The 21,750-nt window shown below is 46.2% G+C and overlaps 2 protein-coding genes across 2 annotated transcripts; one reads left to right on the top strand and one right to left on the bottom strand.

Moving 5' to 3' along the window:
• The first annotated feature begins 2,405 nt into the window (after positions 1 to 2,405).
• On the top strand, positions 2,406 to 6,936 carry THRSP (thyroid hormone responsive). The gene is made up of 2 exons (XM_522120.8): positions 2,406 to 2,907; positions 6,244 to 6,936. The coding sequence occupies exon 1, from the start codon at positions 2,448 to 2,450 to the stop codon at positions 2,886 to 2,888; it is 441 nt and encodes a 146-aa protein (XP_522120.1). The 5' UTR covers positions 2,406 to 2,447; the 3' UTR covers positions 2,889 to 2,907; positions 6,244 to 6,936.
• A 1,629-nt stretch (positions 6,937 to 8,565) lies between these two features.
• NDUFC2 (NADH:ubiquinone oxidoreductase subunit C2) lies at positions 8,566 to 18,392 on the bottom strand. The gene is made up of 3 exons (NM_001071781.1): positions 18,227 to 18,392; positions 11,576 to 11,719; positions 8,566 to 8,615 (listed from the first exon to the last, which is right to left on the bottom strand). The coding sequence occupies exons 1-3, from the start codon at positions 18,390 to 18,392 to the stop codon at positions 8,566 to 8,568; spliced, it is 360 nt and encodes a 119-aa protein (NP_001065249.1).
• Between the last annotated feature and the right edge of the window lie 3,358 nt (positions 18,393 to 21,750).

The raw sequence follows: 21,750 nt of genomic DNA on the forward strand, positions 1-21,750 counted from the left end.
CCCTTTCTGAGTCTCAGTTTTGTCTCAGTTTTATCTTGGGATACTTACGTTTTTCTGTCTCAGGGCCCCTGTGGAAACTGAGTTGGCACACTACTCTGCTGTGCCAACATAAGCATAGTTAAGGCCAGTAACTCTGGGTGGGGTAAATATTACAATTTAAAGGGGAGGGGTTATAGGGAAGTAGAATATTTTTTTCTTTTTCTTTTTTTTTCGAGACAGGGTCTTGCTGTGTCACCCAGGCCAGAGTGCAGTGGTGCCATCACAGTTCACTGCAGCCTTGACCTCCCGGGCTCAAGCAATCCTCCCACCTCAGCCACTTGAGTAGCTGAGACCTCAGATATGTGCCATCACACCCAGCTGATTTTTTTAAATTAATTTTTTGTAGAGATAGGGTCTCATATGTTGCCCATGCTGGTCTCAAACTACTGGGTTCAAATGATCCTCCTGCCTCAGCCTTCCAAAGTACTGGGATTACAGGCATGAGCCACCAAGCCGGGCTGGGAGGCGGAATTTTGTTCAGTCTAAAGATAAGCTTTTTCATAGCTCTGGCTGTAGTGGGAGGGAGCAGAGGATTGAATGATTGTCAGTTGGGAGGGTGCAGAGTGGGCTCCTGCCCTAGGGTGGAGGTGAGGGTGGCTTAGGTGAGACAACACAGAGGCCCTGTTCAGCCCCACGTCCCCTCCCTGTGCTCCCTCCTCCTCTCTCCTCTCCTGCAGGTGTGGGAGGTATCATCATTCAGCAGATTTCACCAGAGGCAGTGGAGGAGGCAGGTACCTGAGCCAGAACTCAGAATGTCTTATTCTCCACTTGACTCTGCCACTAACTTGTTGTGCAACTTTGGGCCTTTCCCCAGGCCTTCATTTTCTTTTCTTTTCTTTCCTTTTTTTTTTTTTTTTTTTGAGGCGGAGTCTCGCTATGTCGCCCAGGCTGGAGTGCAGTGGCGCAGTGTCATCTCAGCTCACTGCAAGCTCCACCTTCTGAGTTCACGCCATTCTACTGCCTCAGCCTCCTGAGTAGCCGGGACTGCAGGCGCCCACCACCACGCCCGGCTTATTTTTTGTATTTTTAGTAGAGACAGGGTTTCACCACATTAGCCAAGATGGTCTCGATCTCCTGACCACGTGATCCACCCGCCTGGGCCTCCCAAAGTGCTGGGATTACAGGCGTGAGCCACTGCGCCCGGCCATTTTCTTAAATATCTAATAAAAAATATATAGCAAATGCAGTTTGTAAACTATGACAATATGACCACGCAAAAGATTATTATCTTCCAAGACTGCTGGTCCGAGGAAAGGTCAATAATAAAGTGGAAGCATTGTAGCCTATGGAATGACTGGTTAGATTTGGGAGAAGCCTTAGCAATAATCTAGAATCTGCATAGATAATACATCTGAGGATTGGGCTTTGTGGTTTACAAAGCATTTTTTTCCTCTTTTGATCCCAGCCGCTTGTCTGGACTGATACAAAGCATTTTTATTAGTTTGTCTTATTCAATCCTCACACCACCTCAAATTTACAGAGGATATGGATCTGGTTAACTTGTATGACTATGTAACCTCATGTCAGTCCACAGCACTGCCTGGAGGTGGGTAGAGGTGGTCCTGGGCTGGAATCCCAGCCCCAGTGGGACCTTGAGCAAGTTACTTTAGCTGTCTGCACCTAAATTTCCTCACTGGCAAAACAGGAATACTGGTGGTTCACACCTGCAATTCCAGCACTTTGGGAGGCTGAGGTGGGAGGATTGCTTGAGTCCAGGAGTTCAAAACCAGACTGGGCAACATAGCAAGACCATCTCTACAAAAATTAAATAAATAAAACATTTACAAGGGTTGTGGTGAAGATTAAATGAGATCACTCACGAAAAAGCTCAGCAGACCCTGATGTGCAGTAGGTGCTCAATAAATGTTAGCCAGCAAAAAACAAACAAAAAAAACTCAGCTAGGAAACTGCAGTACTGGGCTTCTGACTCCAACCTCAGTGTTCCTTGCCCCACATCAAGCTGTTTCACTTCAAATCCTCTCCATTTCACAATGGAGTCACCCCGGGTTGAAGGAGTGAACTGTGCTTTGGAGGGCTGCCCTAAGCAGGCAGCAAAGAGACAGCTTGGTCTCCAGTGACCTGAAAGGATTATTTATTGCCCTGAAGTCCAGTGTACCAGTTGCCAAAGGGAAAAGCTTCCTTCCAACTGGCTCAGCAAGCTGACAGAGGAAGAGTCGGGTTCTTGCTGGGGCAGTCATGCAGAGCTGGGATGACAAGCAGAAGGCTGGCAGATCTGTCTCTGGGCAGATGGATCACCTGATACAGATGCTGGGGCCTGAGCCCTGGGATTGGCCCAAAACAGGGCTGTGTTGACCCAACAGCTGGGCATTGGCATCCTGTCAATCTGCCGAGAGCCTAGAAATAGTGCGGGGCAGTCTGCTGGTCTCATTGTGTCAGAGGAAGCAACCATGCAGGTGCTAACCAAGCGTTACCCCAAGAACTGCCTGCTGACCGTCATGGACCGGTATGCAGCCGAGGTGCACAACATGGAGCAGGTGGTGATGATCCCCAGCCTTCTGCGGGACGTGCAGCTGAGTGGGCCTGGGGGCCAGGCCCAGGCTGAGGCCCCTGATCTCTACACCTACTTCACCATGCTCAAGGCCATCTGTGTGGATGTGGACCATGGGCTGCTGCCGCGGGAGGAGTGGCAGGCCAAGGTGGCAGGCGGCGAAGAGAATGGAACCGCAGAGACAGAGGAAGTCGAGGACGAGAGTGCCTCAGGAGAGCTGGACCTGGAAGCCCAGTTCCACCTGCACTTCTCCAGCCTCCATCACATCCTCATGCACCTCACCGAGAAAGCCCAGGAGGTGACAAGGAAATACCAGGAAATGACGGGACAAGTTTGGTAGACCTTGGACACTAGGGAAGGTAATGGTGGCCATGCTGGTGGGTGTGAGTCTACAAAGGGACATTCCAGGAGAGGAGAGGGGGCAGTGGTGCAACCCAGTGGGAGAGGAACAGCCTGACTTTCAGACAGAGCCACTCTTGGGTCAGGGTATTGGGACCACAACCTAGGAGGGCCTAAGACTAGGCCTGTGTTACTATCCTTCTGACCTCAAATTGGCAATTGCAATGAAGTGATATGGAAACAGAGGGAAAAGTGGCCTGTGAGGGCATATCTCATATGCACATATATGTGTTTGTGCATGTGTGCATTTATTAGTATGTGAATGCTTGTAAATGTGTGAATTGAATGAGTGTGTTCTCATCAGTGACTTTGTTAAGAATTTGATTGAAGAGGGGTCAGGCGTGGTGGCTCACACCAAAGCACTTTGGGAGGCCGAGGCGGGCGGATCATGAGGCCAGGAGATTGAGACCATCCTGGCTAACATGGTGAAACCCAATCTCTACTGAAAATACAAAAAATTAGCTGGGCGTGGTGGTGGGTGCCTGTAGTCCCAGCTACTCGGGAGGCTGAGGCAGGAGAATGGCATGAACCTGGGAGGCGGAGGTTGCAGTGAGCTGAGATTGTGCCACTGCACTCCAGCCTAGGTGACAGAGGGAGACTCCATCTCAAAAAAAAAAAAAACTTACCTAAGGCATGCACATTGATTTAAGTGAACATTGTGAATTCCATTTGTGTGACAGTGTTTCCTAACATTTTTTCAACTCACAGAACATGGAAAATTATTATATGGCACATGGGGATACATAGGTGAGGCTGCTTGCAGTACTGCTACAACAGGCTGGGGGCACTCTGACCATCCCAGGTTGGAACCCACCAAACGGGAAGCCGAGGGACCAGTCATGGCACTCTAATCCATTCCAGGCAAACTGGAGTATGCAGACATGCCTGTTGGGAAGCCCTGTTGTATGTACATATGAATATGTGTTCCAGTCTGAGCCTACATGTCTATGCACAGAGGGGCTGGGGTGGTGAGTGTGGATGAGAAGCAAGCTAGACAAGCAGGTGGTGGCAGAGGGTAGGAGGTGGGAAGGGGCCCTAGCATGGTCACCACTAGTTCACTCATGGATAAAGACTAGTATTAATAGAAATTGGACCACAGCACCTGCCAGTTTTGATTCTGTGCCACCTGCCAGCCCTGCTCCCACAAACTGGTCTCATTAGTTGTAAACAACATCCACGTCCATTGCAATCTCAAAACCACCTGATGCAGCTATGTAGGAAAAGATTCTCATCCCCAGTTTACTAGTATGGAAATTGAAGGCAGAGAGGTGAAGTGACTCACCCAAAGTCACACAGTAAGGAGACAAAAGTAAGACTGGCCTCAACTTTGAGCTGAGTGTTCTTTCCATCGTACCCACTGTCTGCCATTTTGTGTTATCTTCATAATCTGTGTGAAGGCTGCTCTGTAATTATGCGGAATAAACATGGACCCCCAAACATAGAGCCTATGGAGAGCTCTGCTCCAGGCATTTTCTCAGCCGTTTTTCCTTCTCCCGCTTCAAACCCAAACTGTCAACCTCAACCCTTCTTCCCTCTCCCGTTGAGGCTCCCTGAGTTGCCTCACAGAGGTTCTTCTTGAATTAGACTGGGCTGTGTCAACAGCTCTGGGTTCACGTTCTGATTCTATCACTAATGAGCTGTGGGGCCTTGGGCAAGCTAATTCATTTCTCTGGGTTTCAGCTTCTTCACTGAATAATAATAGTGGTAGTAAAACTAACAACTGGCATTTGAATAGTTTTAAGATCACTTTGCATATCCATTATCTAATGGAATTATCATCCCCCCCCCCCCACCTTTTAAAATTTTGAGACAGAGTCTTACCCTGTCCCCCAGGTTGGAGTGCAATGTGCAATCTCAGCTCACTGCCACCTCCGCCTCCCAGGTTCAAGAGATTTTCCTCAGCCTCCCAAGTAGCTGGGATTACAGGCGTGTGCCACCACACCCAGCTAATTTTTAAAAAATCTTTAGTAGAGACCGGGTTTCACCATGTTGGCCAGGCTTGTCTTGAACTCCTGACCTCGTGATCCACCTGCCTCGGCCTCCCGAAGTGCTGGGATTACAGGCATGAGCCACCGCGCCCAGCCTATCATTCCCTTTTGCAGATGAGAAAACTGGAGGCCTGAGAAGTAAAATGAGTCCAAGTTTACTCAGTAAATAACAGCCAAGATGTGAACCCTGGCCTAATTAGTCTAATTCTTTTCCTCTACAGTGGTGTTCCTTAGAGCCTTAGACTTTTGCAGAGTGGACTCAAAGTGGGAACTGGGCATGACAGAGTGGGTAGAAACCACACTCTGACTCACTCAGTTGCTTCAAAGGCCAGAGCAGCAACTCTACGCTATAAGGTTTCAACACACCCTAACCTGATTTTCATTCAGAGGCAATATGGTATAGCAACAGTTAAAAATCTGGGCTCTTGTTCTGGCTCTTCCATTGACTTCTGTATTATCCTAGACAACTTTTTTTTTGAGATGGAGTCTCACCCTATTGCCAGGCTGGAGTGCAGTGGCGCGATCTCAGCTCACTGCAACCTCTACCTCCCGGATTCAAGCAATTCTCCTGCCTCAGCCACCCGAGTAGTTGGGACTACAGGTGCACGCCACTACACCCAGCTAATTTTTTGTATTTTTAGTAGAGATGGGGTTTCACCATGTTGGCCAAGATGGTCTCGATCTCCTGACCTTGTGATCCTCCCCGCTCGGCTTCCCAAAGTGCTGGGATTACAGGCGTGAGCCACCGCACCCAACCTTTTTTTTTTTTTTTTTTTTTTTTTTTTTTTGAGATGGAGTCTTGCTCTTGTCACCCAGGCTGGAGTGCAGTGGTGCCACCTTGGCTCACTACAACCTCTGCCTCCCAGATTCAAGCAAGTCTCCTGCCTCAGCCTCCCGAGTAGCTGGGATTACAGGCTCATGCCACCATGCCCGGCTAATTTTTGTACTTTTAGTAGAGACAGGGTTTCACCATGTTGGCCAGGCTGGTCTCGAACTCCTGACCTCAAATGATCCACCCACCTTGGCCTCCCAAAGTGCTGGGATTACAGGCGTGAGCCACCACGCCCGGCCCTAGACAACTTATCTTACCTTTCTGTATCTGTTTCCCTGTTAGTAAAATATAGCAGAGAAATCAAATGAGTTATTCCAGCTCTGACAACCTAGGATTCTCCTTACAGTGCTGAGGCACTGCCAGTTTTCCAACAGCAACATCAGCATTGTTCTTCCTGCTTCAATGGGCATGTGACAGTATCTTGGTTGTTTGAATTGATACTGACTTGGCCTTTTAAAAATTTCTTCACTCCACAGATCCCTTCACATGATAGAAGACAGACTCTTTGATGAGGCCGGCGGAGCAGTTCACTAGCCAATGATGAGAGCAGAAAGGCCTAGACCTGCAGCCAGAAGTGAAGGCGGCTCAGTTCTCCGGGATGCTTCTCTACCTCCTGAGCACCAATTCCTGGATTCCAGTCACTGGCTCACCTTTAGAATGTCTGTTGCTATTCACTGCTCCCCTCGCTCCTCTTAACAGCTTGGGGAGGTGACCAGTGGTTCAGGAGGGACTAGACAGTTACCTGTCCAGTGTGGTATGGTAGGAAGAGTGTAGGTGTTGGCACGTGACCAAAATTCACATCCCTCCTCATGGCAGTCATTCAGTATGTGTACTTGTACAAGTTATTTAACCCATTGGAGCCTAAATTCCCTCATCTATAAAATGGGGATAATATTATCTACCTCACAAGCTTATGAAAACTAAACATGATGAATCAAAAGCACTTGGCATGTGAGGGCTATTAAAATAGCCTGATTTTTTTTTTCTCCCCCTCTCCCCAATGTATTTGCTCTGGCCCTTGCTTTTTACCCTCCAGAGCTAAGAGGTAGCAGTGTCTCTTGGGATGAGTGATTCACCCTCTTACTTGGCGACCACTGATGAGGTCAACAACAGGTGAACTATAAACCTATTATTTATTGCAGAACTAATAAAAAATCCAAAGCCTTGTATTTGTACATCTTTATTATTTCTAAAGCACTTTCTTCAACCTAATTTCAGTTTTTACAATTGGTACTCAAGAAAATAGAGACAGAAATCATTTGATTTTGCCCAGAAACCATCTGCTTATATTTATAAGGCCACCTAATTTGAAATCACATATAGACCAGGCGCGGTGGCTCACGCCTGTAATTCCAACACTTTGGAAGGCCAAGGCAGGTGGATCACAAGGTCAAGAGATTGAGACCATCTTGGCCAACATGGTGAAACCCCGTCTCTACTAAAAACACAAAAATCAGCTGGGCGTCGTGGCATGCACCTGTAGTCCCAGCTACTCGGGAGGCTGAGGCAGGAGAATTGCTTGAACCCAGGAGGTGGAGGTTGCAGTGAGCCGAAATTGCGCCACTGCACTCCAGCCTGATGACAGAGCAAGACTGTCTCAAAAAAAAAAACAAAAAACCACATATACTTTATCTCCAAAACCTAATCTGATTATAAATTCTAAGCTAGGAAACAAAAACTTTTGGGACAAGTACTTTTTTTTTGACGGGGTCTCCTTTGTCACCCAGGCTGGAGTGTCACCCAGGCTGCAGTGAACTGTGACACAATCACAATTAATTGCATCCTCGAATTCCAGGGCTCAATAGATCCTCCCACCTCAGCCTTATGAGTAGCTGGGATTGCAGGAACATGCCACCACGCCCAGCTAATTTTTGTATTTTATGTAGAGACAGTGTTTCACCATGTTGCCCAAGTTGGTCTCGAACTCCTGGGCTCACGCAATCTGCCCTGCCTCAGCCTCTCAAAGTGCTGGGATTACAGGCATGAGCCACTGCATCGGGCCAGGACAAGCATTTGATAAGCCATAAAAAGTAACCTCATTCCAGTTAGGTACAGTCTTTTGCTTCTAATTGCACCAAGCTCCACTGTAGACAGTATTAGCTCCTGAGTCCATTTTCTCCAGGATAACCCACCTAAGAGCAAAGACAACTTGGCAACATAAGATTTCTGTTTTCCTTGTCTGGAGTCTCCTCCTTCGAAACCACCTTCTATATCATTCATTATAGACAGCTCAGAAATACAAACCTGACTGTATGATTTAAAACGCCTTAATGACTTAATACCTACAGGATGAAGTCAAAATTATTTGGCAAGAGTCACAGAATCCTCCATAATCTGGCTCACTCTAAATTCACTTTGCACTAGGACAGGGGCAGGCAAACCTTTTCTGAAAGGGCTACATATTAATTAGGCTTTGCAGGCCATAGGTCTCTATCACAACTACTCAATTCTGCTCTTGTAGCATGGCAGTCGCCATAAACAACATGTAAACAAATGAGCATGGCTGTGTTCCAATGAGACTTTATTGGCAGTGGGCCAGATTTGGGTAGTCTGCTAACTCTAAACTAGAATTCAACCTCATCTTAAAATCTTTCAGATGGGTGAATGGAAACTGACCATTCTCTGATGAACTATTTTTCTTACAACAATAAAAAGAGTCAGAGTACTCATGGTAAGTATTTTAATTACAAGGTGTCAACATACAGATTAGCATAAGCTTCAACTGTCATAAGAAACATGTTCCATCAAATTCAGAAACAGCAGGTATCAGTGAAACTGGAGCAAGCATCTTGAAGACTTCAACGTATTGGATGGAATTTTTCAAAAATTTCACCATATGTTTTCTTATCTATAAAAGGAAAGATCATAAAAGATTTATTTTAAAAATATGTTTTAAAAATTGTATTTCCTAAACGAAAATTAACACTCACTAATCTTACGATTGAAATCCTGCTGTGGTCTGAATGTTCATGTCCCCCCAAAGTTCATAAATTGAAATGTAACCCCCAAGATAACGATATTAAGAGGTTAGGACTTTGGGAGGTGATTAGGTCACAAAGGCTCTGTCCTCATGAGTGGGATCGGCTTAGGGGACCTTGTTTGCCTCTTCTACCATGTGAGGACACAGCAAGATGGCATCATCTATGAAGCAGAGTGGGCCCTCAGCAGACACCAACTGTGCTGGTACCCTGATCTTGGACTTCCCAGCCTCCAGAATTGCAAGCAATAAATTTCTATTATTTATATATTACCCAGTCTATTCTGCAATTATACAGGTGGTAAGAAAAACAAAGTTAAAAAAAATTTTTTTAATTACCCAGTTTAAGGCATTTTGTTATAGTAGGCCAAACGGACTAAGACAAACCCCTAAGAATTTCCTTATTTTCTTGTCCTTGACTATGGCTTGGTAATCACTGAAGGATTTTCTTTCATTGACTGAAGAATAACTTTGGAGGAATCTGTGATGACAACCAAATGGCTGCCAAGAGGGACAAGGTGCTGCCAGGAGTATCCTGACTGAAGAGGTGAAGGAAGAAATAAACACAGAGGGGCACAGGTCAGCTAGGAGAGGCCAACAGCCAATGTGGTCAAGCTCTCTGGGCTCCCACTGTCTGTGCATGAGGCTTTTGGCACAACTGCCACTAATCTGCAGCTCAGAAGCAGAATGAGCCCTGAAGCTATACACACTCCTGCAGACACAGGGAACTCATGGAACTATGTCTAGGCAAAGAGCCAGAGGTCTGAGACTGAAGACTCCTCAGCCACTGGGCCTCACTCCTAGTAATCAATATATCCAAGATGACTTCCAGCTCTAACATTTAACGGTTCTGGGTATTATGCATTCCCGATACATCCACTATTCATGGCTTTGTGCTAGTCTTTAAGCTCTTCTTTGGCAAAAAAAGAAACTGTATCTTTCTGATTCACCATAAATATCATATATGTGACTGAAGGCTGTGGGAATATTAAAGAGTAATAAAATTTTAGAGCTAAATAAGACCTTAGAGATCATTCAGTGTAATGAAATTTAAATGTTTTATATCACGCATTTACATTAACAGAAGAATTTTTTTTTTTTTTTTTTTTGAGACAGGGTCTCGCTCTGTCACCTAGGCTGGAATGCAGTGGTGTGATCACGGCTCACGGCACCTTGTCCTCCCAGGCTCAAGTAATCCTCCTGCCTCAGCCTCCCAAGTCACTGGGTCTATAGGCATGTGCCACCACACCCAGCTAATTTTTTAATTTTCTGTAGAGATGAGGTCTCACTATGTTGCCGAGACTGGGGAAAATCTATTTATGTTTACAAGTTCAAATGTTTTCTATACTCATTCATTTACACATTTAATAAGGCTATGTGTGCCAAACCCCTGGGGAGACCAAAAAAAACTGTCGTAGTAGTTAAACTCCCAGCCTACAGAGACTCATATATGTGCACGTCTGTGTTGTGTATATGTGTGTAAAACACAGGTGAGAAAAGTTATATTACAACTATTAATAGATTCATAGCAGACTAGAGATAGAGCACCCTGAGGGAATGCCTGACTGTAGCTGGGTGAAAGCTTCACTGAGATAATAAAAGCAGAAATTTGCTAGGTGGATGGGGTGGAAACAGGGGCAAGAGGAAGAATAACATAGCAGGAAGAAGGTACAACATGTATAAAGCAATATAGTGCAGGTTCGGGACAAAGCATTTCACCAGGCAAATGATGAGTGATGAGGAATGAGGAAGTGTTCCATACGGTTCATATCCACTATTATGCATAAGTGCCTGCTATGTGTAGGCTCTATACAAGAGGCTGGGGAAACAAAGACGAAGCCACAATCCATGAAGAACACACACATGTGTATATCATATGGTAGATAAGAATGTGGGTAAAGTGTTTCTACCAGAGGACAGGCAATTAGCTAACCTGGAGTAAATGAGCCATCCTAAGGAGTCTGGATTTTATCCACTAGGCAATGGATGACTTATTTATTTTATTTTAATTTTATTTTATTTTTTGAGACACAGTCTTGCTGTGACACCCAGGCTGGAGTGCAATGGCGCGATCTCAGCTCACTGCAACCTCCGTCTCCCAGGTTCAAGCGATTCTCCTGCCTCAGCCTCCCAAGTAGCTGGGATTACAGGCACCCGCCATCATGCCCGGCTAATTTTTGTATTTCTAATAGAGACAGGGTTTCACCATGTTGGCCAGGCTGGTCTCAAACTCCTGACCTCAGGTGATCTGCCCCGCTCGGCCCCCCAAAGTGCTGGGATTACAGGCGTGAGCCACTGCGACCGGCCGGATGACTATTTTAAACAGATGTGATCAGATTTGCTGTCATTGGAAATAAGACCAAAGCAAGTGGTGAGTTAAGAGGCAAGTGCAACAGTCCAAGCAAGAGATTATCAAGGCCTGAACCAGGGTAGTGGTAGTGGGAGAGGAGAGTTCAAAGTTAAGAAATATTTAGGAAGTAGAACTGATAAGACCTGATGACTAATGGGAAGTGAAAGAGAAAGACTTGATGATTCTCAGGCTTCTGGCTTGAGTGTCCAGGTGGACAGTAGTGCCATTCTCTGAAGCAGGACACAGAGGAGCAGGAGGTTTGGGAAGGCAGAGGGGATATGAGTTTTGTTTGCTGTCCAAAGGACACAGAGGTAGTCAGACAGAAACTGGATATATTAATTCCAGAGAATTTTGGTCTATAGACTAAGATGTGGGAGTCAACAGAATTTAGAAGGTATCTAAAGCCATACACATGGATAAGATTAACCAGGGAAAATAATAATACAGTAAACACAGATTATCTAAAATTAACTTGAAATACCTTCTTCAGGAAAATCCTCTGGATGTAATTTCATATATCCAAACATTTCACGGTCCCTCACAGCATACAGGTAGTCTTCACGTTTTACAAGATAATATCCAGCAAAAAAAAAGGCCGTAATATATAGAAGCTGGCGATGCAAACCTGAAATTCAAATGACAAATCCCAAAGAAAGCAAAAATTAGTCCATGTGTATTAAGAGTTACATTTTTGGCTGGACGCAGTGGCTCACACCTGTAATCCCAGCACTTTGGGAGGCCAAGACAGGTGGATCACCTGAGGTCAGGAGTTCAAGACCAGCCTGGCCAACATGGTGAAACCCTGTCTCTACTAAAAATACAAAATTTGGCTGGGGGTGGTGGCGGGTGCCTGTAGTCTCAGCTACTTGGGAGGCTGAGGCAGGCGAATCATTGGAACCTGGGAGGCAGAGGTTGCAGTAAGCTGATATTGCGCCATTGCACTCCAGCCTTGGTGACAAAGTGCCTGGCCTGTTATGGCATTTCTTAAAAAAATAAAAATAAAAAAAGCACTGGGCTCAGTGGCTCACGCCTGTAATCCCAGCACTTTGGGAAGCTGAGGCAGGTGGATCACCTGAGGTCAGGAGTACAAGACCAGTTCACATGGTGAAACCCTGTCTCTACTAAAAATACAAAAATCAGCCAGACGTGGTGGTGGGCACCTGTAATCCCAACTACTCGGGTGGCTGAGGCAGGAGAATTGTTAGAACCCGGGAGGCAGAGGCTGCAGTGAGCCGAGATCGCGCCATTGCACTCCAGCCTGGGGCACGGAGTGAGGCTCTGTCTCAAAAAAAAAAAAAAAAAAAAAAAAAGCTATTCTGAACAAACCACCTTGATCCTTGACTTTGAGACATCCTACATATTCTTTTTTTTTTTTTGAGACAGGGTCTAGCTCTGTCGCCCAGGCTGGCGTGCAGTGGCACAATCACAGTTCACTGCAGCCTCAACCTCCTAGGCTCAAGCAATCCTCTCACCTCAGCTTCCCAAGTAGCTGGGACCAAAAACGTGCACCACCATGCCTTTTTTCTTTCTTTCTTTCTTTCTTTTTTCTTTTAAGAGGGGTCTTGCTATGTTTCCCAGACTGGTCTTGAACTCCTGGGCTCAAGCGATCCCCCTGCCTCAGCCTCCCAAAGTGTTAGGATTACAGGAATGAGCCACCACACTCGGCCCACATTATCACTTCTTTAAAGGTTAACAAATCTAAAATATTACATGCAATGTATATTTTAGCATATAGCACTTAATATTTATTTAATAAATGAATGAACAGCCTTGGGCAATTCAATTTACTACCTCTAAAACATAGACAAGACCTATCCTGGCTGGGCGTGGTGGCTCACAACTGTAATCCCAGCACTTTGGAAGGCTGAGGTGGGTGGATCACCTGAGGTCAGGAGTTCAAGACCAGCCTGGCCAACATGGTGAAACCCCGTCTCTACTAAAAATACAGAAATTAGCCGGGCGTGGTAGCACGCACCTGTAGTCCCAGCTACTCAGGAGGCTGAGGCTGGAGAATCGCTTGAAGCCAGGAGGTGGAGATTGCAGTGAGCCAAGATCACACCACTGAACTCTAGCCTGGGCGACAGAATGAGACTCTGTCTCAAAAAAAAAAAAACAAAAAAAAGACCTATCCTATCTTTCTCACAGTAGTAGCATATAAAACAAGACATATGCATATAAAAGTATTTCCGAAAATGTATAAAACAATAAAAATGAAAAATATTCCTATGTTCTAGAACTGGACAGAGCACTCTCTCTTACCCCAAACAGCCACTGCTTTCCATAATGGGCTACCCGCCATATAGCAAACCAAAGAGTGCATGTTCTCCCATGTGCCACTGGACTGCAGAGACACACAGAACCAGACTCTCTCTACGCTGACCCATGTTCCTCACAGAAAGACTCCATAAGCGTTCGAGATGATGATGTCAGCATCCTAGCCCTAAAGGCATGGCTTGGCCTCTTGCCAAGGCCCCATTTTCCTAACCTCTCTCCTCATTCTCTCTTAGTGGTCTACCTCTCACTACCTGCACACCCCATCTACAATCATTTTCCCATTGTTTACTCAGTGAGTCTAACCCCGGCAGCTATTGTGCTCTTTGCAGAACATCATAAATTACTGATAAACTAGAGATCAATAAATATTTAATTTTGTGGGCTATACTTAGCATACCAACTAACTCTAAATTTTGGGCACATTAAGTGGTAACCAGCAAGAAGGTTAAGTTTTAAAAAACAGATGATGAGAGAAAAACTTATTAAAAAATTCTATTTATTGATAGTACAGTAGGGTGACTACAGTTAACAATAATTTGTTGTATAGTTCAAAATTGCTGAAGGAGAGGAATTTGAATGTTCCCAACATAAAGAAGGGGTGAATGTTTGGGGTGATGGATGTCCCATTTGCCCCAGTTTCAACATTACACATTGTATGCATGTATCAAAATACCACATGTACCCCCAAAATACGTACAACTTATTTTTAAAGTCTTATTCTTAAAGAATTATTTTAACATTTCCTGCTAATTTGAAAAAGAGCTACACAATTTTATTTCATTGATAGAAATTCATTATTATGAGACATATTCATTATTATGAGACAGAATCTTGCTCTGTCACTTAGGCTAGAATACAGAGGCATGATCACACTCACTGCAGCCTCAACCACCCAGGCTCAAGTGATCCCCTTACTTCAGTCTCCCAAGTAGCTGGGATCACAGGTGCATGCCACCACGTCCAGATAGCTTAAAAAAATTTCTTTTGTAGAGACAAAGTTTCCCTGTGTTTCCCAGGCTGGTCTTGAAACCTGGGCTCAAGCAATCCTCCCACCTCAGCCTTCCAAAGTGTTGGGATTACAGGTGTGAGCCACGGTGTTCGGCCAGAATATCCCATTACTCACAGAATGCCAGGTACTCTCCAGGCCTGTAGTTTGAAAATCTACCATATCTCTTCCACCACTCCTCCAACTCTCTTAGAAACATCATTTATGTGACACACACCTTCACTCTATATGCACAATCTTGTACCACAATTTGTCTTTTTAATGGATATGGCCATCTGGTCTGTAAACCTTTGGAGGATTGGGACCATGTTTTATATTCCTTGTAATCTACATATACTTATTCACTCAATACTACTTTTTTTTTTTTTTTAAAGATAGAGTCTCAGTCTGTCGCCCAGGCTGGAGTGCAATGGCACAATCTCGGCTCACTGCAATCTCCACCTCCCAGGTTCAAGCAATTCTCCAGCCTCAGCCTCCCGAGTAGCTGGGATTACAGGCATGTGCCACCATGCCTGGCTAATTTTTGTATTTTTAGTAAAGACAGGGTTTCACCATGTTGGTCAGGCTGGTCTTGAACTCTTGACCTCAGGTGATCCACCCGCCTCAGCCTCCCAAAATGCTGGGATTACAGGCATGAGCCACCACACCTGACCTCACTCAATACTTACTGAACACCTACTATAGATATTAGACACTGAGCTAGATAAACACAATATGCATTCAGTAAATGCTGTTGAGGACAACCATTTCAATAAAGTCCTAGGACCTAAATCTTCCAAAGCAATTTAGGGAAGCTCTGGGAACTCAGGAAGTCTGATCCCTACTCCTGGGCTAAGCAGTTTATATTCATTATCTCATCCAGTCCTCAGAGATAGGGAACTTCCTCAGAATCAAATTACTAGTAGGGTGGAGGTGATGTCAAACCCCAAAGCATATGCTCTTAACTGCTATACTCTTCTGTCTCCCAGAAAGGCACAAACGGCTAAACTAACAATGAGATTAAGTGGTACATACGTCACATTTCAGCCAACCTTTACTTCCTCTAGAGCATTCTCCCTCCCAACTGTATCTCCTTTGTGCTCCTAAAGTGCTTTCTGCTCACCCACCTCTATCAAAACATGTATCTATCATACCAAGATCAGCAACAGACTGTTTACTTGTTTGTCTCCCTGATTTCACTAGGAGCTCCATAGGGCACATAACAGAGAAACAGTTAAGTAAGGCCAGGCACAGTGGCTCACACCTATAACCCCAGCACTCTGGGAGGCCGAGGTGGCAGGATCACTTGAGGCCAGAAGTTTGAGACCAGCCTGGCCAAGATGGCAAGACCCCATCTCTACAAAAAATTTTAAAATTGGCCAGGCCTGGTGGTATGTACCTGTAGTCCCAGCTACTTGGAAGGCTAGGATAGGAGGATCGCCTGAGCCCAGGAGGTCGAGGCTGCAGTGAGCCATGATTGCACCACTGCCCTCTAGCCTGGGTGACAGAGTGAGACCCTGTCTCAAAAAAAAAAAAAGGGTTCTGTAAATGAACAATTTACAAATATATGGTAAACTGTTTGCATAACAAGAGCTAAGGAAGGGGAACTCTGTCCAGCACCTTTTGCATGTCAGACATTTTACCTACAGAATCTCACTCAATTCTCACAACAAATATGCAAAAATTAATTATTCTTATTTTATAGATGAGGAAACTTTGGCTCTGATCGACCTGACCACGTAACTTGCCCAAAGTGACACAGCTGGAAAGCAGCAGAGCAAGTCTGTTTATTTATTTATTTATTGGAGACAAGGTCTCAACTTTGTTGCCCAGGCTGGAGTGCAGTGGTGCAATCGTGGCTCGCTGCAGCCTCAACCTCCCGGGCTCAAGTGATTCTCCTCCCTTAGCTTCCTGAGTACCTGGGACTACAAGTGCACATCACCATGCCTGGCTAATTTTTTTAATTTTTTTGTAGAGACAGGGTCTCACTATGTTGCCCAGGCTGGTCTTGAACTCCTGGCCTCAAGAGATGTTCCTGCCTTGGTCTCCCAAAGTGCTGGGATTACAGGTGTGAACCACAGTGCCTGTGCCTAGTGAGCAAGTTTGTTTAGTTCCAAAGTGGAGCTCTTTTCATTACACCAAGTGACAGTCTTGGGCAAATATGAAGTGGTGATGAAAAGGGAAAACCTCGAGTCCTCAGAGGCATAAACGGACAAAGATGACTCCTTTCTGAAGTGAGGAGTTATGTCCAAGGGAGATAGGACTTCAATACTATTTGAGCACTGGAAATGTGGGATTTGATGGGTTAGGAGCTGACCTTCAGGCATGACATACAGCTGTAAGAAGGCAAAAGAGGTACAAGTGTGGTGACTCCTAATTGCCTGAACCATTGCCTGAGCTTTTTTCCTGATTGTGCTTCTTGGCTCCAATCAACGCCTCACATTGCTGACAAAGATGACTTTTTAAAATACAGAGCTCATCACTGCACCCTTGCAGCTCTCAAAAGCTTACAAAGTTCCTGACTGCCTAGAAAATAAATTGCCATGCTCTGCTAAAATCTCCCTTGCAGTTTTATCTAAACCTGAACACTCACTCAATCATCAAACACCCTCCATTCAGAGGTCCTTGCCCCCATTAGCTCCCACTAGCCCCACGGGCCTAGAAAGCTGTCTGTCTCTCAGTCCTGCCTGATAATCAAAGTTAACTTCAAAGACCCCTCTTCCAAAGTTCCTCTCCTCTTTTCCCTCTGGAAATCCATAGAGCTTAGCAAAGCTACTGTGGTGGTTATTATCAGAATAGTCAGTGTCTCTGATAGGAGGCCAGTGACATACTACTGGGAAGTACAGCACACTGGTTTAGAGCCTCCTATTCAAACCGTGGTCCTCAGACCAGCAGCAGCAGTGTTTGAGCGCTTGTTGTTAACATCCAGTTCCTCCCCAGACCTCATGAATCAGGATCCGCTTTTTTTTTTTTTTTTTTTTTTTTTTTTTTTTTTTTTTTGAGACAGGGTCTCACTTTGTTGCCCAGGTTGGAGTGCAATGGTGCAATCTCGGCTTACTGCAACCTCTGCCTTCCAGGCTCAAACGACCCTCCTGCCTCAGCCTCCCTCTGCGTGGGACCACAGGCGTGCACCACCACGCCCGGCTAACTTTTGTATTTTTTTGTAGGGACGGGTTTTCGCCCTGTTGCCCGTACTGGTATTGAATTCCTGAGCTCAGGCGATCCGCCCGCCACGGCCTCCCAAGGCGCTGGGATTACAGGTGTGAGCCACCTCGCGCAGCCCAGAATCCGAATTTTAACAAGACACCTATGCTATTCGTATGCACATTAAGTTTGAGAAGCACTGGTGTCCAATATCCATTCAGAGGTCAAAAAAAAAAAAAAAAAAAAAAAAAAAAAAAAAAAAAACAAAAAAAAACACACCAAGCTCTGCTACTTAATAGCCGTATGACCTTGGGCAAGCTGCTGTTAATCTGTTAGGCTCGGTTTCCTCGTTGTGAATAATACATCCCTAAAAGTGTTTTAAGGCCGAAATGCTATCAATAATGCCCACAGTGTGAGTAGTGCATGGCATGGAGTCATGGCTCATTTGTGCACACAGCACAACACGAACTGAGGAGAGTAGTTTCGGGTCCTTCACAGACTCAGTTCCTGCTTCACTGCACCTCAGTTTCTTCAAGTGCCAAATGACACTCTGGCTCTGCTTGATTCTAAAGAGCTAATGGGGCGCGGACTCCCCGGAAAGGCGAGATGGGGCCAGCTAGGCAAAAAGGCACGGAAAAGCAGAGCACCTCAGGGGGGCCTACGGCCGGGCCAGTCTGCAGCCCTACGACCCCCTCTCCTCCCAGCCGATCCCGGCCGCGCAGCACTCACCAGCCGTCGCGACCGGCCTCCGCCGGATCAGGTTATCAATCAGGCCGGAGCAGTAGCCCAAGAAGCCGATGTAGAGGAGCCGCGGGTCGGTCAGCTTGGGCGGGGGCAGGCTCCGGGCCTCATCCGGCAGAAACCGTAAGGGTTCTGGGTTCCGCCGTGCGATCATGGTGACGCCGTTTCCACTTGAGGCCTGGTCTCAGACCACGAACTACAAGGAAAACCGCGACGACCACTACCAGGGCCTAAGCGGTCAGCTTTCTCCTCCTCCTCTGCGCGCCGGACTCACGGGCACGGCGCAGCGCGGTGCAGCGCCTAAACGCTTCCCGGTGCGTGTTGCTGCGGGAACCCCGCACGCGAAGTTCCGGGCTACTAAGTTTCACTTTGCTCGTCCGCCCGCGCAAATTCTCTGGTGGGAGTGGGATTCACGGGCCTGGTAACGCGGGGTCGAGGAGTACCCCAAACGAGCCAAACTGGGCGAAGACTAGGAGATACTGATTTTCTTTTCTCCCAACTTCCCCAACCAGAATTGCCTCTCCCTCCCCTGCCCCTTCTGGAAAGATTTATCTTTTCATCCAATACCCACAAATGGGCATGATGCGTAGTTTTGATAAACGTAATTAATTGAAATTCCATAAAAGCTAGTTTTCGTTTTCTGAGTTTTCAGTCGTTCATTCGCATAGACACACCCTCCAAAGCCTAAAATTAAGGTCTGGCCAGCAACAAAAGAATTTAGAGAAGCCCAGGACTGGATCGTTTTAGTCTATTGTTGAAATTCAGATTCGGAGGCAGCACCCTAAAATGTTTCACCTCTGGGTCTTCACGTCCTTACACATGGCTGAGTGAGGAGGTGTTCCCTAAAGGTTTGAGTAATGAGGCCAGGCGCCGTCACTCACGCCTGTAATCCCATCACTTTGGGAGGCTGAAGTGAGCGGATCACTTCAGGAGTTCAAGACCAGCTTGGCCAACATGGTGAAATCCCATCTCTACGAAAAATACAAAAAATTAGCTGGGCGTGGTGGCGGGTGCCTGTAGTCCCAGCTACTGGGAAGGCTGAGGCAGCATAATCGGCTGCTCGGGAAGCTGAGGGAGGAGAATCGCTTGAACCTGGGAGGCGGAGGTTGCAGTGAGCCGAGATCGCACCATTGCATTCCAGCCTGGTCAACAAGAGCGAAACTTCGTCTCAAAAAGAAAAAAAAAAAAGGTTTGAGTAATGAAAGAAGGAATTTATAATTCTGTTAAGCAATTTTCCAGTCTCTGCTGTCAGGCCTCTCAGCCGAAGCTCAACCATTGTAACCCCTGTGACTTGCACATATGCGTCCAGATGGCCTGCAGGAGCCAAGAAGTCTGGGGCAGCCAAAAACCCACAAAAGAAGTAAAACAGCCACTTCCTGCCTTAACTGATTAACAAACATTCCACCATTCCACCATTGTGACTGGTCCCTGCCCTACCTTAACTGATCAACCATCCTTGTGACATTCTTCTTCTGGACAATAAGTCTTATGATCTCCCCATCATGTACCTTGTGACCCCCTCCCCTGCTAACAATAGATAACAACCACCTTTTACTGTAATTTTCCATTACCTACCTAAATCCTATAAAGCAACCCCTTCCCCATCTCCCTTCATTGATTCTCTTTTCGGACTCAGCCCACTTGCACCCAAGTGAATAAACAGCCTTGTTGCTCACACAAAGCCTGTTGGTGGTCTCTTCACACGGATGCATTTGACATTTGGGGCTATGACTTGGATCGGGGGACCTCCCTTGGGAGATCAATCCCCTGTCCTCCCGCTCTTTGCTCCGTGAGGAAGATCTACCTACGACCTCGGGTCCTCAGACCAGCCCAAGGAACATCTCACCAATTTTAAATCGGGTGAGTGGCCTCTTTCTACTCTCTTCTTCAACCTCTCTCACTATCCCTCAACCTCTTTCTCCTTTCAATTTCGGCACCACCCTTCAGTCTCTCCCTTCCCTTAATTTCGGTTCCTTTCCCTGTCTGGTAGAGACAGAGGAGACCCGTTTTATCTGTGGACCCAAAACTCTGGCGCTGGTCACGGACTCGGGAAGACTGTCTTCCCTTGTGTTCAGTCACTGCAGGGACGCCTGCCTGATTATTCACCCACATTTCAGAGGTGTTCGATCACTGCGGGGACACCTGTTTTGATCTTCCACCTTGGTGGCAAGTACCACTTCCCCTGGGTGGCAAGTACCACCCCCCCTCTCTCCATGTCTCGACCTCCTCCTTTCTCTAAACTTACCTTTTTACTATGGGCAACCTTCAGCCCTCCATTCCTTCTTCTTCCTCTCTTAGCCTGTGTTCTTAAAAACTTAAAACCTCTTCAACTCTCACCTGACCTAAAACCTAAGTGTCTTATTTTCTTCTGCAACACCACTTGGCCCCAATACAAACTTGATAATGGCTCTAAATGGCCAGAAAAGAGCACTTTCGATTTCTCCAGCCTACAAGATCTAGATAATTTTTGTCATAAAATGGGCAAATGGTCTGAGGTGCCCTACATCCAGGCATTTTTTACACTTCGTTCCTTCCCTAATCTCTGTCCCCAGTGCGACTTGCCGCAAATCTTCCTTCTTTCCCTCCCGCCTGTCCCTTCAGTCCCAACCTGAAGTGCCAGTGAGTCTTTTGAATATTTCTTTTCTACCGACCCATCTGACTTCTACCCTCCTCCCTAGACTGCTCCTCCTCAGGTCGCTCCCCACCAGGCTGAATCAGCCTCCAACTCTTCCTCAGCCTCCACTTCCCCACCCTACAACCCTTCTATCTTCTCCCCTCCCCACACCTGGTCCAGCTTACAATTTCGTTCTGCGGCAAATACTCCCCCACCTGCCCAATAATTTCCTCTTCGAGAAGTGGCTGGAACTGAGGGCATTGTCAGAGTGCATGTACCATTTTCTCTATCAGACCTTTCCCAAATTAATCAACACTTAGGCTCCTTCTCGTCAGACCCCACCAAATATATACATGAATTCCAGTATTTAACCCAGTCTTACAATTTAACCTGGAGTGGCTTAAATGTCATCCTAATTTCTACCCTCTCCCCAGATGAATGGGAAAGAGTGTTTCCTCTAGCCTAGTCCCACACAGACACCCACTGGCATTATGAGCCAGGCCTCCAGGAAGGTATTACAGACGGTTCCCTGAGAAGATCCCCAGTGGCACTATCAGGCAGGTTCCTCAGGTATAGCTAGGTGAGATTACATGATTTCCTGCCTAGTTGAAGGGCTTAAAAAGGCAGCATACAAATCTGTTAATTATGACAAACTTAAAGAAACTACCCAAGGTAAAGATGAAGACCCAGCCCAGTTCATGGCCTGTTTGGTGGCTACCCTTAGATGCTTTATAGCCCTAGACCCTGAAGGGCCAGAAGGCTGTCTTATTCTTGATATGCATTTCATCACCCAGTCAGCTCCTGACATCAGAAAAAAGCTTCAAAAATTTGAATCTGGCCGTCAAACCCCACAACAGGAATTAATCAACCTCGCCTTCAATGTGTGCAATAATAGAGA

This window comes from Pan troglodytes, chromosome 9 (assembly GCF_028858775.2).
Source record: "Pan troglodytes isolate AG18354 chromosome 9, NHGRI_mPanTro3-v2.0_pri, whole genome shotgun sequence".
Classification (NCBI taxonomy): domain Eukaryota; kingdom Metazoa; phylum Chordata; class Mammalia; order Primates; family Hominidae; genus Pan; species Pan troglodytes.